Source organism: Enhydra lutris, unplaced genomic scaffold (genome assembly GCF_002288905.1).
Source record: "Enhydra lutris kenyoni isolate GAN:26980312 unplaced genomic scaffold, ASM228890v2 scaffoldscaffold26, whole genome shotgun sequence".
NCBI classification, from domain to species: domain Eukaryota; kingdom Metazoa; phylum Chordata; class Mammalia; order Carnivora; family Mustelidae; genus Enhydra; species Enhydra lutris.
Genome location: NW_019154110.1, coordinates 12,281,998 through 12,299,803, shown reverse-complemented (window position 1 = coordinate 12,299,803; position 17,806 = coordinate 12,281,998). Strand labels below are relative to the sequence as shown.

Genomic DNA, 17,806 nt, shown 5'->3' with positions numbered 1-17,806 from the left:
ACGGAGGTGTCCACAGCACTTGGAGGCCTGGATACCGTCGATCCCAATTCCACCTTCACCCGTCCTTCATCTCACCATTCCTGGTGTTCCTGGTGAGTTGGGGACCCGTGCTTCCCGCCCCCAAAGTGTCCTAGGTGGGCAGGCAGTGTGTTCGTCCTGGGCTGCACGGACTCCCAAGGCTTAAAGGGGAGGCTGGGAAGGAGATGGCCGCCCCGTGACGCATAAATAGATAGACCCAAAGGTGGGTTAAAGGAGAGACCGCCCATCTCCCACCCCTGCCCACTACTAGGATTTGGGACTGGAGACACCTGTTGGCTGAATGAAGCACAGGTGAGCTCAGAGGATGGGCAGCAGCTGTCCGTGCAGAAGCAGGCCGCGGGGAAGAACGTGCCTGATGGAGACAAACACGGTGGGACTCCCAGGGACACCCCAGCCGAGCCCTTTATTATACCAGGGAAAACAGGCAGGAGAGGTAGTAGCCTATGGACCCACACTCCTCACACCCCCAAGAGAGATCTAGATGAGTCAGACGGGAGAACTCTCAGGTTAGATTCTGCCACTCTAGTCAACAACCCTGACAAGGAGAAATGTTTCTTTCCTCTTCTTTTTTGCTAAATAATCTCTACACCCACAGGGGTCCGAACTCAGGACCCCGAGATCAAGAGTCGCATGCTCTACTGACTGAGCCAGCCAGGCGCCCCGAGAATTATTTCTTTTTGAGGTTCAGGAGGAGATGGAAAAGGATTCTAGCGCCCGCGGTTTTGGGTGCACCTCGGCCAAGCTCCTTAAAGGGAGAGAGGGCGTAGGGTGCAGCCATCTTCCCAGCTCCAGCTCCCAGAGGCACTAAAAGGGCATGCGTTTCCACTCCGGAGCCCCAGAGAGGGAGCCCGGAATCCCCGTGCGGAGTGGCTGGGGCGGCGGCCAGAGGCGAGTGGCCAGCAGAGGGAGCCCGGCCCCCGGCCCGGGAGGTGGCCCGCGCGCGAAGCGCGGGGGGCTCGAAGCTGCTGGGCGCCTCCCGGCCCAACCCGCGGCCCTCGCCGGCGCCGCCCGGCCTCGCAGCTCCGCCCGCGGCCCCAGCCCGCTGCCGCCCCCGGGGTGCAGCTGCTGCCGAGCAGGGGGCGCCCAACGTTTTGTCCCCGCCTCCAGCCCCTCCCTACGCGCTCGCTGCGCCCCCTGCCCCACGCGGCCCACAGAGCGCACAGCGCCGTTCACTTCGCATTGCAGCGTTTTATTGTTTTCTCGCGTTTTTGTCTTTTCGTCTCGCTCCGTAGCGAAAAGTGAAAACCTGAGGTGGAGCCCGCGGGCCGGGCGAGCAAAGCCCGGGCGTGGGGGTGGGGAGCCGAGGGGCTGGCGGGTGGGAGTTCCTCCGGGGGTCGGGACTTCTCCCGCAGCCAAGGACCCCCCGCCCCCAACCAGCCCTGTACAATATAGATGCTCATGTAAAATGAAAAGAAAATTTAAATGCTATGAATTAATCTCTAGATATTATGTACACAGCAATGTACACCTTTGAATAAATTAATACCAATTTGCATATTCTGGGAACCTTAAAGCTTATTTACACAAATTACCATTTATTTCATAAATATCTTTTTTTCCCCCCCCTGGAGACTCAAGGCCGAAGTGCCACTCCCTCCGCTGATCCAGGGGTGGGAGGGGCGCCTGTCTTTTGAGGGGGAAGAAGTGGGAGGACTAAAAGAACAGGTCCCTCCCAGCTCAAGTCTACACTGACTTCAGTCTTCACTGAGCCCAGCATCCCTCACTGCAGATTCTCAAGTGGTCCAGGCCCAAGACTAGGGGCTCTGGGCTTCTCTCCCAGGCTCCCATCCCTGACTCCTGCACCTTCTGGCTCTGGAAGAGACAGATGGGCGGGAGGACGAGACCTCCCCACAGCGCTGGAGGACCCAGAGGGGCCCCTGGCCAATACCACCTTGACACTGGAGCAGATCTGGACCGTGACCAGTGGTTCCTAAGCGACTGTGTTCCCGGCAGCCGGATTCCTTGTGAGGCCCAGGGAAATGTCCCAGGCCCCGGATGGCTGGTCGGGCCTCTATTCCGGCTGCTGCAGCCTGCTTTTGCTCCTTTATTTAAATAAATACCCATTCTGTGCTGTACATGTCCCAAGCAGCAGGGGCAGGCAGCCCGGGAGGTCTGCGTGGCAGCGGAGCAGCTGGGCAGCCCCCTCACTTGGGCGACTCCCTGCCGGGGGAGAGGGCTCGCTGGCTCTCCAGCCCACTCACCAGTCTCTGGATGCTCTGCAGTTCACTGGCCGCCTCTTTGGCTGAGCCGCTGGGTGACAGGGCACCCCGGGAAGGGGCCCCAACCTTGCGGAGAGCTAGCTCCGGCAGAGGGCTGGGCTCCCGGCTGTTGCCGCCTGCAGCCTTGGAGCCCTCCGCTACCAGCCCAGTGGTGAGGAGGCTGGCGCTAGGCGGGATAGTTACCGGGATCTGGTAGGGGCTGAAACGCAGGCGGGGCCGGGCACTGCCCAGAAAGTGGCTCCTGGACAGGGAGCCTGCGGCGGCGGCAGCTGCGGCCGCAGCACTGGTGGCGGGCAAAGCGGAGGCCGCGGCCGCAGCAGCTGCCATGTACGTGTAGGGGTAGGGGAAGAGGCCTCCGAAAGTGGGCATTGGGATTCCCTGAAAAAAACAAAACAAAACAAAAAAAAAACAGAACAAGACAAGGGTTAGGCATCCTGCCAGAGGTGTTCCGAGGGTAAGCTGGGTGCTGGGGGTGGTGCTACCACCAGCCATCCCTGCCCTACGTTTCTAGGAATATAAGCCCAGAGCTCCCAGAACCCGAACCCCAAGCAGCACAGGTAGGCATGAGCTGGTGTGCTGCGGCCAACCCCAGTTAGAAGGGCGCTCACTTCTGAGTATGATGCAGAGGTCTGGCGCCATCAAGCTCTGGGCCAGGTATTACAGTAAGAGTGAGGGAAAGACACGCCAGGTGGCTGCACTAGCATGGGCAAAGGCCTGGAGGCAGGAAACTGGGCAGGCAGAGAGCCAGGTGGCAGCAGGCAGATCTGGCTGTCTTGGGAAGTTCTGCTCACTTAGAATACTGTCTTCCCCAGCCCTTCTTTCTGGAGGTGCCCCCAAAGGACTGAGGAAGCACAGGCAGGAGAGGGGAGGAGCCCTATAAATTCTCCTTTTACCTGCCTGCCTGCCCAGGGATCTCCTGCCTGGGCCAGGAGAAGAGCTTAGATGCCAATCCGTTTATAAACTGGCCTGGATATTCTACAGAGAACTCCTGGCGGCTCCTCAGTGGCAGCTGAGGAAGGAATGCAAAGTCTGCCTGTGGAGAGCACAGTAGCCAGGAAACCCCAGACAAACACCCATCTGAGTCCATAAGGCCTGACTTTTGGATTAGCTGACCTTTGAGATAATGGCTCCCTCCCCGGAGTATGGAGGTATGGGGAGGAGTGCAGGGAGCTGATTGCCCTGGGCTTCCAGGGAGCCTCAGGCCTGGCTCAGGCAGGGAGAAGGAAAGAAGTAGCTTAGTCAGGAATGAGCAAATATCCTTCCTGAGAAGGTCAATTCTACTGGGCATTCAGTCCTGGCATCTCAGGTGGGGAGGAAGGAGGGAGGCTTCAGATCTCCCCAAAATTGGCTCTACCTGAGGGCCAAGGGCAGGCTACCCTGGCTCAGGAACTTAACCACTAGCATGAAGCCTCCTGAGTGCTGGGTATTCTCCACCTGGCCCTGCACCTGTGGCCCAGGCTGTATCTGGAAGGCCTGACTTCCGCACGACCTCTCGGACGCCCATGCTGGGGAGGAGGCATTCACATACACAGAATCAAGAATGCAGGTTAAACCTCCAGGCCCTACGTTCCATTTTCCTGAGGCTTCCTTGCCATCTCAGAGCCACACACACATGTGAGTGCTTCACTCACTCCACACATCTCTGACACTGAGCTCTGTTAAAAAACCCATTTCAGAAACCCCTTCCCCCTCCCTTAAAAATATTTGCTTCAGAACCAAAGGAGTCTTCTCAGACCTGAACTCCTATTTTCCTTCCCTTAAGATAAGATCTCAAGGGTTCAATTTGCCAGAAACCTCAGAGGGAAGAAAATGAATGTAGAGATTCCAAATCTTTCCACAGGGAATATTCCACCCAAACAACCAAAGAGGCCGCTCTCCCCATGGGATCTCCGCATTTTGCTGCTGGCCAGTTTCAGAGTCTCCCCTGGGAGCTCAGAATTTCAGCCTGGACCTGGGGAACTGAACCCCTCTTTCCTGAGATATGTGGCTGAAGGAGTTGGGAGACCCAAGGTAGGGGGAAGGAAGAGCCCTGTCCTTTGTCAGGTCAGAGGACTTCCTAGAGGGCTTGAAAGGAGCCAGAGGCATCTGAGAGGTGGGTCTTTGTGGCCGTCAGTTGTTCAGAAAATATTGCAAAATTTTCTACTCCCTTTTTCCAGGCATCATAGCCTTTCAGGGACTGACAGTGAGCCAAGAGATTTTGCCTCCAAGAGAAGTGTCCTGAGGCCAGTAAAGCGGCCTTCCCAAAGCCAGAAGCAAATCTAGTCTGTCAGAGGAAGAGTCTAATGGGTTCCACTCTGTGCTTGAGGCATAGGGAAGGAACCCCAAAGAGGGTCAGGGATTCGTCGAGAGTCAGAAACAAGTAAGAAACAGTGCCCTGACCAGACCCTAGACCTACAGTCTTAGTCTCCCCTGAATCTAGGCATCCTGGAGAGTGTCTGTTGGGTTTCCCCAGGACAGAGTCGTTGCCAGCTGGGAACTCAGAGCGCCCATGGCACCCTCACGCCCTCACTCCTTCTCCCTCCCCATCACAGGCCTTACCTGAGATGCCAGCATGTGCTGGGAGAGGTGGAAAGGGAAGGGCGCGGCGCTGTTTGCCGCGCTGGCCGCGGGACCCAGCCCGCCGGCGTCCAACCCCGTGGCGGTCCCTGGCCCGCCTCCTCCACCACTGCCGCCGCCGCCCGCCACCGAGGCCAGCAGGTGACCCATGCCCATGGCGGAGAAGGCTCCGGGGCCCATGGCGAACTGTCCCGGGTGCAAGAAGAGCGGCTGGCCGGCCCCCAGCGGCCCGAAGAACTGCTGCCCGTGCAGATGGCCAGAGAAAGCCAGGCCCGGCAGGTGTCCGGCGCCCAGGGGGGACGCACTGTCCGTCTGCACCACCAGCGGCGCCAGGCCCGGCTCCTTGCCCTCGCCCGCCTCCTTGCGCCCGTCGTCCTTCCGCCTCGCTTCGGCGCGCTCCTTCTCCAGGCTCCGCAGGCCAAACGGGCCGTCCCCGCCGCTCTCGGCCGGCTCCTTGCCCCTCTCGGGGCTGCGCCGCTCCCGGGTGCGCTCAGGTTCGGTCAAGCGAGAGGGGCTGCCGCTGTCCAGGGCCGGGCTGCGGCCTAGCGCTGGCCCCGCGCGCTCCTCGCTCAGCCTCTCCGGCTCTGGGTCGCTGTCCGCGGCACACGACTTCTCCTCGGCTGCGGGAAGAGAGGACGCGCGAGGTCACAGGAGCCCCGGGAAGACACACCCGCGAGGCCTTCCCCGGCGTCTGGGCCGGGTCGGAGAGACTGGGAAAGGCCCGCTCTCAGGGAAGCCGCGTCCCAGGAGCTTCTAGCTCCTCCTCGGGCAGGGGGCAGTTGCAGGTCACCTAATTTAAGGCCCCGTATTTACTGCTGGAGAAACAGCCATGTAAAGGAAACTCACTCCTAGAGTCACACAGCGCCCGGGGCCTGGCTCGGAGTCCAGCCAGTTCTTCTAGCTATCGGGGACCACCCTCCCAGGGAAGGCCTGGGTCGGGTGCCCCAACCCAGACACGGTGCTGACGCTTCCCCCAGGCCGTACGGTTACCCGGTTACCCGAGGCTCAGCAAAGAGCCAGCCGGGCCCCCGGAGGAGGCCCTCCCCTCCGCCCTTCCTCCACCCCCAGTCCGACCACTCGACCCTCACCTCGGGTCCGATGCTGGCGCAGGGGGCTAGGCGCTGACCCCGGGGAGGGTGGCTGTTCCCGCGCGGGGGCGGGGTCGCAAGACGAGGCGTCCGACTCCGCGCCGTCGCGCTCGGGCTTGCAGTGTTCCTCGTACAGGCGCAGGGACGGCAGCGTCAGCTGCTTCCTGGGGATGAGCGGAGGGAGCGGGTCAGAGGAGCGCGCACCACCCCGCGGCCTGCTCGCTCAGGCACCCTCCCCAGTGCCGCCCGGCTCGCCCCTCACCTTTTCTCCCGCCGCCCATTCCCGGTGTCGCGGAAGCCCTTGGCGAACGGGTTGTTGTCGATCTTCAGCTGCGTGATCTGCGGGGGACCGAGGAGGCGGCGTCAGGTCAGGAAGCGGCTCCTCCAGCCTGACCTGGGGCACCCCGAGGTCAGAGGCTGCCGGCGCGGAGGAGAGCCCGGCGAAGGTCCACCTGGTCCCCGCCCGCCTGAGACAGGACGCTCCCAGACGGAAGGCGAGGTGAGGCCGGCTGGCGGGCCTCGCGGGAAGCCACAGAGTCTCTCCTCCTCTAAAAACTTCATTCGAAGCATATTCTCTTATCTTGCACACACAAGCCCAGAGCTGTGCGCAGAGTCGGGATCTGCCTAAGCATGCACCCGGGCTCGCTCGGTCACTCAGGTTAAACAAACCCCGCGTAGGAGCAGGCGCGGACAGGGACAGCAGAGCACATGCTGGTCCAAGCCACAGGCGCAAATCACACTCACGGGCTCGCGCACACGCAAGTACACACAGACAAAACAAACACGTGCCACGGAACCAAACGAATCCACACACCTCCACACCTACCCAAGGCGCCCAAAAGGTTGCCCGCCTACCCGCGTACACATCGTTTCACAAAGACAAAAAGAATGACCGGTTGAGCACTTGGACACTCTCCGGAGAGGGGTACACCTGGGCACAGGCCCAGAGGGAGTGCTTCTCTGCCCCTCTAGAGAGAGAGTGTAGAAAGGCAGCAAGAAGAAAAACCCCTTTAACTTAAAGGAAAAGTCTCTAAACACTTCCCAAGGGGTTCAGGGCCTGGACAGATGGGGGAGGAGGACTTTAGGAACCTGTGTCACCTGTCCCGCCCTCTGGGCGCTAGGTTCCTATCGCTGGTTCCCCAGCCTCCGAAAAGCCAGGGCAGATTGCCTCTGGCTTCCTCTCTTCATTTAAATCCCCATCTCTGAGCCAAGAAATAAACGAATAAAATGTAAAAATGTCAGCGCAGTCCAGGGTCTCTGCTAATTGCTAAGTAAACATCCCCACCCCAACGAGAGCCCAGCTGTTCCCGCGCTGGAGGAGCCTGTGTGTACCTGTCACGGAATTGGGAGGGAGCCTGGGGGATTTCAGTGGGTGCTGCGCTTACAGTGCAAGGCTTGGTGCAGGGGAGGGAGCTGTGAGGGTGCAGGGTGGGTCCTGGGGGCTCAGCGGGGGAATGGGTGAAGATTTGGAGCCTGCAGGTGTAAGGGAGTGTTGGTGCAGGGACTGGGCCCACTGCCCACGCAGCGCACCTTGTCGTTCTGGTAGGCAGTGACCGCGATGAAGTCGGTCTCGGGGAACACGTAGGTGCGGAAGGTGCTGTAGGGCAGCTTCAGGATGTCGTTCGCTCTCACGATGTGGAAGCGGGGTTGGTACTTGTGCATGGAGTTCAGGATCGTCTGTGGGGAGGGTGCGGGTCAGTCGACAGCCCCCAGCCTTTGGCCCCAGCATTTCTACTCCCTGGAAACCCCACCTCTTTCCAAGTCTCTCTGTCTCTTTCTTCGTCTGCCTCCTCCACCCCCTCCTTGGCGATATTCTCCTGTGTTCTCTGCTCTTTTTCTTGCCTATATTTCTTTTTCTTCTATTTTTTCCCCTCAGTTTTCTTTATTGCAGTTTCTTTCTCTCTCCACTTAAAAAAATTATCCCAGTTGAAAACAAATAAAACAAAATAAAAACCCAATAAAACTCCACTCTTAACCTCTCTTCCTGGGCTCATTGCTAAGCCCCTAGTAACTCCACGGACAGAAGATTTGGACCTTCCAGGGGCTCAACAATGGGCAGTCCCTTTTGCCCCAACTCCCCCCTCCCATTCACTGCGGGGCCTGGCTCAGGAAGAAACGGAGAGAACTCCCAAACTCCCTCCTCCTGGTGGGGCATCTGCCTGTAGGAGGAGGGAAAGGAGTCTTAGGATGTGAAGGTGGCTGGTTTAACTTTTGAATCTCCTAGTTTGGGGGGGAAATGGGGACATGGGTCAAGGGGAAGGGTGAAGAAAAGCTGAGGTCGGGGACAGGACTTCCAAACTCAGCAGTTAAAGACCAGAGCCTGCACAAATGAGTCCCGGTCACACCTCCCTCCAACTGGGCTCTAGGAAGAGCTTTGGAAGGCCGGACCCCAGCCGAGATTGTGAGCAGCCTGAAGCTTGCCGCCCCACAACCCCTTCATTCCCCAGGCCTGCAGAGCGAAGCCCTCTGGGCCCAGGCTCAGCCAGCATGGGCCACAGGGCAGTGACCCGAGCAGGGGCACTCTGAGGGTTCGGCCAGCGCTCCCCTCTGGGGAATCCCCGCTGCCTGCTCTCTTGCCCCCACCCCCTGCGGAGCCGGATGCAGTGTCCGACCCCCTTCCCTGCGCCTGCCCAGCACTCACGAAGCCATGCTTGTCGGAGATGTTGTTGGTCAGTTTCAGCTTGTGAAAGGCCACAGGCTTGGCCATCCACTGCTCTCCCGTGGCTGGGCTGTCCGGGTGGATGTACATGCGTTTGGGCATCTCTGGGTCGGCCTTGCCCGCCACCATCCAGCGTGAATTATGGAACTTATACCGGCAATCATCAGCGGCCACAATGTCCATCAGCAGGATGTACTTGGCCTTCTTGTCCAGGCCGCTGACTCGCACCTTGAAGGGAGGAAACATCCGCCTGCGAGAAAGGGAAAGGGGAAGACTCCGTGGAACCCGGTTTTATGTCTGAGGACCCCACTCTCCAGGCATACACTACTGCCAGGAGCTTCCCCATCTGGGTTTCCCTGTTGTCGCTCCTCTGCCCTCATACGACTGCCTGGGAGACGCCACCTGTGGTTGTTATTCCTGGGGGAGCCCATTTCCGCTGGTCAAACCCTTTCTTATTATATGGTTTCCAATGGGCCCTATCCTCACATCCTCAGGTTTGGTGACTGTCTTTCTCCCTCATCTGAGATGAAAGTCAATGTCCAGAAAACCCAGGCCCCCTAGAAATACACCTGCTTCTTTTGAATCTCCCCCAAATTCACTCGGGGGATATGCCCACTGGGACTGAAACTCCCAAAATTAAAACCAGAAAATGTTTGCTTGGGGAACTGGGTTACAGCCCAACAAGAACCTTGCATTTCGGGGGAAGAGGGTGAACCTGAGGCCTGGATTCTTGATGGCTGAGTAGAACGGTGGAGGGACTGGGGACTGTGATTTTCTTCAGTGTTTAAGGCTGGAGCAGTGTGTGAGTAGGGGGCTTCTCACTCCTCGGGCCTGGACAAGGCTCCCAGCCCAGGTCAGGCTGCAGCTGGGCCCACTTGGGGCTTACTGCCAGAACGGAATGGCGGGCTGGAGTCCGCTGGCCAGCCTAGGCCTAGCATGGTGTGAGTTTCATTCTGGGTTCCCGGGTCAGAGGACGGTCCGGGAGATGCTGCATCTCCTCAGAGTTCCGAGAGCCAGACCCGGAGGCAAGAGAGCCAAGCGGCAGGGCTGAGGAGCCGCAGCCGAGATCTCGGAGACCCGCCCGGGCCGAGCCGCGGGGCCTCCTCGGCTTTGAGACTCAGAAAGGTTGGGACTATTATTTAGGAGCGTGTTTTCGTTTTGTTTCATTCGGGTAACTTTGGTGTTTTAGTTTTTAAAAATTCGCTTAGTGCTAAATGAGACAAGTCAGCTAGGTTGTCTGTGGGAGCTAAGCGGGGTGCCCGGCCGGAGCCGGGAACCGCGAGCGGCCGGGTCGGCGCCGGTGGGTGCTGTCGGGTCCCCAGCCTGCCCTCCCGCTTGCATGCCCGCCGGCCAGCCAGCCGCCCTACCTCCCGGACTTGGTGATGACCATCTCGGTGCCCAGCTTGTGGAACTGGTCCCACAGCTCCTTGGCCTCCAGCGTCACCTTGGGGTCGTCCTCCACCTCGTCCTCGGGCTCCAGGCTCTTAAGCGAGCGCAGATGCGCGGCGGGCGGGTGCGGGCCGAGCGCCGAGACGTGCAGCCCCGCCTCGGCCGCCGCCGCCGCCGCGGCCGCCGCCGCCGCCGCCCCCGCCAGGCCCGGGTCGGGCAGCGGCTTGGCCAGCGCGCCGGGCGGCAGTGCGAGCGCCGGGAAGAAGGAGGGCTGCGCCGCCGCCAGGAAGGCGGACATGGGGAAGTCGGCCGGCCGTGGCGCGTGGAACGGGTGGTAAGCCATGGCGCTGGCCGCCAGCGCCGGCTCTCTCATCGGGACATCCGGCCCAGGCGCCCAGGGGCCGGGGCCGGGGGCGCGCGGCTCGGACCCCCGGCCCGGGCGGCAGCGCGCGCGGAGGAAGGGCGACCCGGGTGGCAGGCGCGGCGGCGGCTCCTCCCGGCTCCCCGTCCGGCGCACGGCGAGGGGCGCGGGGCTCTAGGCGCGGGGGTGGCGGGGGCTCTGCGCGGGGCTGGGCTGGGCTGGCCCGCTCCGGCGCCGGGGACCACGCGCGACTGGTTAGATCTTGTCGTGATCTCTGGAAAACTGTGACTATCTCACATGTCCTGCCCTGCTCGGATCCCCTGCGCTAACGAGCCAGGCCCCCCTTGATTGCTGATTTTACGCTTTTTGGACCAATTGTGGGTCTCCGGGGGCGGGGTTTTGACAGCTCAAGCCAAGCTCCGGCCGGGAGGGGGGGCCGGGGAGAAGGTGTCGGAAGCCTCAGCAGTAAGAAAACATGTCAACAGAATAAAATATTAACCAATGACGGGCCAGCGGGCCCCGAGACCCCTCCCCCTGCCCCGGCCCCCACCCTGACGCCCGCGCCCGCGGCTGCCTGCGCCGGGACTGGAAAGCGCGGCGGGCCGACCCGACCCGCCGAAAGGGCCTGAGGCGGGGGGCGCCCGGGTCCCAGAGCCCTGGGGAAGGACCCCCAGCCGCACGCAGGCTCCAAGTGCAAAGCATTGACACGGCCCCGAGAGGAGAGGGGGCGCCCTCCTTCTCCCTCGCCTGGCGGCCCAGCCGCTCTGGGCCGCGCCCCAGCTTGGCCTCCGACCCCGCTGTCGGCCGCAGCGCAGCCCGGGGCCCCTGCACTCCTGCTGGGACTGGAAAGAGAGGCCGGTGGGCGGGCGAGTCGGGAGGCGCGGGCGGCCGAGGTCCTGGAGCCGAACCCAGGTGGCGGGAGCCGGTGAGTGGAGCGGTGGTAGAACCCCGGTGGGGCCGGCGTGGGCGGGAGTGGGACGCGGCCTGGCGCTCGGGAAACGCGCGGACCCCCTAGCCCGCGCCCCCCACCCCTCAGGAAGACTCAGGAGGAACTTGGAGTTCCCGGCAAGCCCTGAATTAAGCCCAGTATCTGTCTGCGTCCCGGATCCAGCCTTGAGCCCTCCGACAGCCGGGAGAGGCTCGGGGCTAGGAAGGTGTGCGCATCTTCCGCCGAGCACCGGGCGGCACGACCTGGGCCAATCCCGGTTCCCAAATCCGAGACCCGCGACCCGACGAATTTTCGCCGCATCCGGTACCGGAGACCCAAGTCTCCCTCATCCTAAACAGCGGCATCCTCTCTCCGCTCTATGCCGCGTTCTTAAGAGTTTGTTTCCGTTTCTCCCGAGGGTACGTCTCTCAAGTTCAGTAGTTCGGAGCAACGAGTGTGGGGGGTCGGAGTGTCTCGGCGCACCTGTGGTTGAATCCACCACCCCACCCCAGTCTTCGTTCTTCGGCAGCCCCACTATTTCCCCCGCCCCGTGGTGTGTGTGTGTGTGTGTGTGTGTGTGTGTGTGTGTGTGCGCGCGCGCGCGCGTGTTGCGCCCAGTACGGTGGTGCACACTGTGCACGGCGCGAGCAGCAACTTCAGGAGTGCGCCCAGTGAGTGAAGCGGCCACACACCTGCCTTGAATCGGGCTCGGGAGCTGACACTCAGACTTATTCCTGGTGGTCACGTTCTAAAGGACAAGAAGGACCACAAACTACACATGGATGGCACTCTTGCCCGCACATCCTATATAAATGTGGGTGAGTTCGGCCGGCGCGGGCGCTGTGCCCGCGTGGTAGGCGCGTGCAGCCCACATCCCACAGTGACCCAGGCAACACTGCCCAGCCACTGCACACACCCCAGTCACAGGGCACCTTGTCGCTGCACACTTGGACCTGGCATGGAAAGCCTGATGGCTTGGAGCAATGCGGATTAGGGACCAGCCGGAGGGGTTTGGCCTCCCGACCTTTTTTCTACTTTTCCAAGCCAGTCCTTTCACAGCTCCCTTACCCGGCTTGCAAACGAGCGCCGCCCCCACAGGGTTTCTCTTCACGACCCTGCTCCTGGCTGGGTCGCTACTCTCTGAGTGCCTCCTCTCTGTCCAGAACGAATCTTCGACTCTGCGCTGCGCAGTCTACGCAGATGGGGCAGAATCCGTTGCAGCTTTGCACAGGGAAAGTCGTGACGGCTCCATTTAGGCGGGATATGGCCCCTCGGGGAGGGACGTGTGTGGGCATGTTTGCGCCGTCGGCGAGGTGACCAGATAATAGGGCAGCGTTCCATAGTCAGGAATCCGGGGACGGGCCGGGAATCCGTGAATATATTTACAAAGTCATGGGTGTACATTACTTTCGTACTTGTAAGAATGTGTGTACATCTAACTGTGCAATTTGGACATTTTCCTGGGAAAGGTCCGCATCTGGTCCAGGGGTCCAAGGCCCGGAGAGTTCGAAACACGCGAACCTGGGTTGTTTGCCGAAGAACCCTGGAGACAGTGCATGCATGGCTGCATTGGGGAACCACTATCCCACCTGGCCACAGCCACTGGGTCACCATCTTGCCCTCCCGCCGCCACAGGCTGTTTCCGGCCAGGCCCCTGTCGTCTGTCCTGCCTTTCCATCCCACAGCCAACCCGAGGTCCTGCTATAGGCACTCTCAAGATTCGGAATTTACCCCCTCCCCGCCCCTCAGCCAAACTCTCCACCGAGAAATATTCTTGGCTCCTCGGAAACCCACGCAGGGGAGGCCCAGGAGGCCTCGGAGCGGCGCCTCGAGTCTCCCAAGCTCCAGCTCGGCCCCTCCCCCACCTGGGTCTACCCCACGTAGACAGGAAGAGGCGCCTGGGGGGGGGGGGTCCCCGGGGCTGAGAGTTCGTGTCTCTTTAAGAGGCCCTGGGGGGCGCCTCGCAAGCCGCCCGGGGCTGGAGGGGGAGGGCACGGGCGGGGGCGGCTGGCGCCAGGCGGCCGAGGCTCCACAACAAAGCTCCGGCCCCTGTCACTTCGCATCGGTCGGGCCCCGCAGACGGGCGGGGGACGCGCGCTCAGCCGCCCCTCCCTCTCCCAGGCAGTCCTGGGCCCGGGCGTCGGGCGGGCGCGGGCCTCCCGGCCTCCCGCGGGTGGTTGCGCGCCCTCAGTACGCTCCGCGCTTCCCACAACTAGGAAATCAGGAGGGGGGCGGCCTCGGCCGGGTGGTGCCTTGGTCCCGAGCCATGTTGGACCGCCCGTCTGTCCTTGGCCCCGTAACATTTCGCGGCGTCAGGGGCCACTATTGGGACCTTCCCCGGGTTGGGCCTCGCCGGTGTCTTTGCTCTCTGTGTGACTGGATGTGGATCTGCGTGTGCCCGCGTGCATGGCTTAGGGGTATATGGTCGGGTGGCGCAGGCGACGAGCGTCGGGTAACGGGGCCCTGTCCTGAGAGGAGAACTAAAGATATGATTGTGCCCGGGCTAAGCTCAGGTGACGTGTGTGGCCTATCCGTGTAACCAGCAGCGGAGGTGCCACTGGACGGCTGTCCCTATCTTGGCGCGGCGTGCGTGCGTGTGTGTGCGCGCGTGTGTGTGTGCGTGTGTGTGGTGGGGCGGGGGTAGACACGGAGTTGCTTCCCATCCCCGCTTCCCGGCGGGACCCGCGCCTCCCGGAGTCTTGGCGCCAGCCAGCCCCGTTTAGCGGCCGGGCCCGGCTCCCCCGCGGTCCCGGGTCTGGCTGGGGTGGGGGCCGCGGCCTCGATGACCCCGGCCCGCAGCGGCCCGGCCTGTCCCGTCCACTTAGACAAATTGCGGCTGACAGGCGCGCAGTCTCTCTGGAGTCGCCGCCCGCCCGACGCCTCCCTCCCGACCCAATTACCCCGCGCAGGGTCGGGCCAAGTGGCTGGGATGGGGTGGGGGACGTGGGGAGAGCGGGAGGCCCAACCTGTTCCCGGCCCGCCCGGTGGCCCCCGCCTTGCTCCAGGAAAGGCAGCGGGGCCACTTTTTCCGGTTAGGTCCCGGGAAGTGCCTGGGCAGACTGCCTGTGTGGCCCAGTCCCCAGTCTTACAGGCGAACGCGAAGACGAGGCCCCTCCTGGCCGCTCAGGTTCCGGACTTACCCGGCCTTTGAAGGGGGTCGCTTTACACCCGAGGGCGAGGTGCGCCAGCCCGCAACCGAGGGTGCGTCCCCTCCGGCCTTCGGACGACGTCCCCCGGAGTTTTGGGGACCCTATAACGCTGGGAGCTCCAGACTATTAGTGGCTCTAGGGTCTTAGTCCGCTGGTGGCCGCGGTCCGCTTGGGAGCAGGGATGGGCCAAAGTGAGGCGTACGTCTGTGAAACTGCGAGTGCGTGGACGCGCACTTGTGAAATGCTGGGTGCGGGTGCTTGGGATTACGGCGGCGCGAGCGGGCCATGCTGCCGCGGGGCTTGAGAGAGGGGGCAAATCGCTTAAAGGACCCCTAAGACCAGCCCACCTGCGAGAGAGGGGCGGGGCTGGCCTCCGCGCGCTCGCCGGGGTCGGAATTCGCTTTCTCAAACGCTTTCGCAGGGAGCGGCCCGGGATTTCCTGGCGCAGCGTCGTGGGGGACAGCGCCCCACAATCAGGGTTCCAGCTGGGTCGTACGCGCCCTCTCTTTCCCGAGGTAGAGCTATTTGGCTGTCCGGTCAGCCTCCGGGCCTCCAACCAAACTTTTGCCTTTTTAACCGATAACTTCCTCTTTGCTTGATTCAGCCTGGTTGCTCTTCTTGGTAGGACGCGCACCTCTCCCCCTATATTACAGATGAGGACCCTGAAGCCCAGAGGGCAGTAATTTACCCAAGGTCACGCAGCTACCAGTGGCAGAGCTGGGATGGGAACTTGGGACCTTAGAAGAGAGCAAGGGCGCATCCACTCCTTAGAAGCTGGTGCTGTCACTGCTGTCCTGAGAGTTTCCCCCACTTACACAGCAAGGCAACACTGAGACTTCAGCCCCACTTTCAGGCTGAGCTCTTGTTTTAACTACAGGATGGAGGAGAGGCTCTCTCCCTTTGTCCCTAGAGTTTCTGGCTCTAGGTGTGCAGGAGGAGGCTGCATTTCCAAGTTACACAGGGACGGGGAGTAGCTTCAAAAGCCAGGGTCTGGAAGCTCTTAGGGGTAGGGGATGGAGATGAGTGGGATCAGAGTCTTGGATTGTGCGTAGGGGCACAGCACAGGGAGGTCAGCACAGAACAGAATCCAGCCCTCCTAAGAGCACAGGAGGCAGCAAGGAGCAGACAGAGGTCAGATCAGCTGAGCAACTTTGCAACCCTGTGGAAGGCCCAAGCCTTCTCTGGGGCTCTGGCTTCTCATCTACAAAATCAGGACTGAGCAGTACTCTTTTAAGTACCTTCTAGTTTAGAAATTCTCTGGTCTGTGCAAATCAGAAAAATCAGCCCCTGAGAAACCCTTTCCAACCCCAAACTGGCATCTGCCTACTCTGGCCTCTGCTTGCTTCCAGAGCTGATGCTGCTGTTTGACGGAGTACTTGCGCTCCTGGATTTGCCTTGGGACCACTGGGCCTTTTCTCAAATCAATCCCAGACAGTGCCTCCCTCTTTGAGCTACCACCCCAGCTCCCATCAGCCTCCTCAGACCATGAAGATATTTTTTCCTCCATCAGACTGAGAGAAAGTCCGTGGTAATTTACCCTTGGAGCAGGTAGCACTGTGAGAATCAGGGAGGTCACATGGCTCCCTCAAGGTCACTCGGTCAGGCCACAATTAGATGCATGTTCTGATGGCCTCCTAGGTGATGGCATCATGGAGGTCTGCTGGGCTGCTGGGCTGCTGGGGAGGGTGAGGTGAAGATTGCCCTTGGTGTTATCTCTAGAGGATAGGAGGCTGGCTGCTTGGGGGCCAGTGGGCAGTACAGTCCCCCACCTAGGGGCCCAGATCTCACTTCCAGCTGATTACAGGCTGTGGCAGGGTCCATAACCTCCCCAATTAGCCAGGGGCCAGGCCCAAGGCCTCTCTGATAACCCGAGTTCTGTGGCAGCCGCCATGGGGCCAGCTTATCTGGCCTTTCTTATCCTCCCCCTTCCCCCACATATTCAAAGACTTGCCCTGGCTGTGAGCAGATGAATAACCAGATTGTCCTGCAAGCTCAGCCGGCAAGTCCAGCCCTACACCCACAACTTTCCCTGACTGGAGGAGGCCACAGATGTTTTGCACCCCCCTGGAGGGAAAGGGCTGAGCCAGGGAGGACTCCTGACTCTAAGCTGCCCGCCAGTTCCCCGCATGGTTGGAGAGAGCTGCCCGCTCTCCGTCTTTGCCCCACCCACGAACCCACGTGGATTCAGAAGAGCTCACCTTTCCTAGAGTTTGGGACCCATCACCAGGGAGCCAGGCCATGGGTAGGATGCACAGGAAGCCTGGTTGCAGCCCTGTCCCCTGCCTCTTTGGGACTGAAACCCTGCTCTGGTGGGGGGTTGGGGCTGTGCCAGCCACGTCAAGATCTCGGCTTCAGCTGAAATGGGGGGAAAGCTGCTGCTGTCTGGCAGCCCCCACTGGCCGTGCCCAGACCTCCTTATGGCCCCAACATGCCTCTCCCAGCACGGCCTGTGATTCCTTACCGCAACTGCCGGCCCCAGACAGGAGGGACTGGCTTCAGCCACCCCAGCTCCAGAAGGCCATCTACTCAGCCTGCAGAGCCCACCGTGATTCAGGTCCGGCTTCTCCCAATAGGCCCAACTGACCAGGTGGCGGGAACTGAGGATGAAATCTCTTCTCAGATGTCATGGGGGGGGGGGGGCACGTGAAGGGGGCAGAGGCCTCTGGAGCTACGCCGGCTCCAGCTGGATGGTCGCACGGGAACCCCTGCTTGTGAGCTCAACTCTTCCAAGGCTGTTACATTAAATTTTACCCCAAACCACACCTGGCTCAGTGGGTTTCCTTCAATCCTCCCAGGCCTCGCCGGCTTCTCAGGGAAGAGGGGGAACTGGGGCTGGCATTAGTCTCCCTCCTGCTCAACACCCCTTTTTGCTCCTCCTATTCTGGTCTCCTTCCTGCCTTTCACTTCAGGTCCAGAATTGGGAAGGGGTGGGAATCAGGAACCTATCATCCAAGGTTCCAGCCAGGATTCATGAGACCTGCCTATACCTGACCACCCTTCCATCCTCTGAGTTTGAAAAGAGAAGCAATTACAAGGTGCCTGCCCCAACGAGAAGGCTAGCATCTTCAGGCTTTCTGTCCCCCAGCAGCACCACCCCTGCCCCCAGCCTAGCACATGTGAAGGATCTTACTGGCCCTGACTGCCACAGCCGGGGTGCGGGGGGCTCCTGGCCTGTGTGGTGCCTCCAGAACTCACTGGCTCTGGTAACCAGCAAGAAGTTTGGAGAATGAACTTAAATCCGGCCCTACACAACTTGCACAGCAAACATTCTCCTTCTCCTTCCTACCCCCTCACTGACCCTTCAATCAGTCACTCATGTTGAGGCAGGGGGTGCTGGTAGCGGGACACATGGTCAGATCCACAAGACTCTGCTCAGGGCTTGGAGAGGACCCTGACCCCAGCGACGCAGAGACGGACA

At 61.1% G+C, this 17,806-nt stretch overlaps 1 protein-coding gene across 1 annotated transcript; it reads right to left on the bottom strand.

Annotated features, from left to right (window-relative positions):
- Positions 1-1,388: 1,388 nt before the first annotated feature.
- On the bottom strand, positions 1,389-10,323 carry LOC111151576 (T-box 2). Its single transcript, XM_022509650.1, has 7 exons — positions 9,929-10,323; positions 8,544-8,811; positions 7,433-7,579; positions 6,165-6,241; positions 5,903-6,066; positions 4,797-5,434; positions 1,389-2,636 (listed from the first exon to the last, which is right to left on the bottom strand). The coding sequence occupies exons 1-7, from the start codon at positions 10,321-10,323 to the stop codon at positions 2,184-2,186; spliced, it is 2,142 nt and encodes a 713-aa protein (XP_022365358.1). The 3' UTR covers positions 1,389-2,183.
- Positions 10,324-17,806: the final 7,483 nt, after the last annotated feature.

Bases quoted from the DNA above. Each gene is read 5' to 3' on its own strand.
- LOC111151576 (XM_022509650.1), bottom strand. From the start codon at position 10,323: ATGAGAGAGCCGGCGCTGGCGGCCAGCGCCATGGCTTACCACCCGTTC. The intron at 8,812-9,928 runs GTAGGGCGGCTG...CCTTTCTCGCAG, and splicing joins GTCATCACCAAGTCCGGGAG to GCGGATGTTTCCTCCCTTCA. The intron at 7,580-8,543 runs GTGAGTGCTGGG...CCCTCCCCACAG, and splicing joins TCTCCGACAAGCATGGCTTC to ACGATCCTGAACTCCATGCA.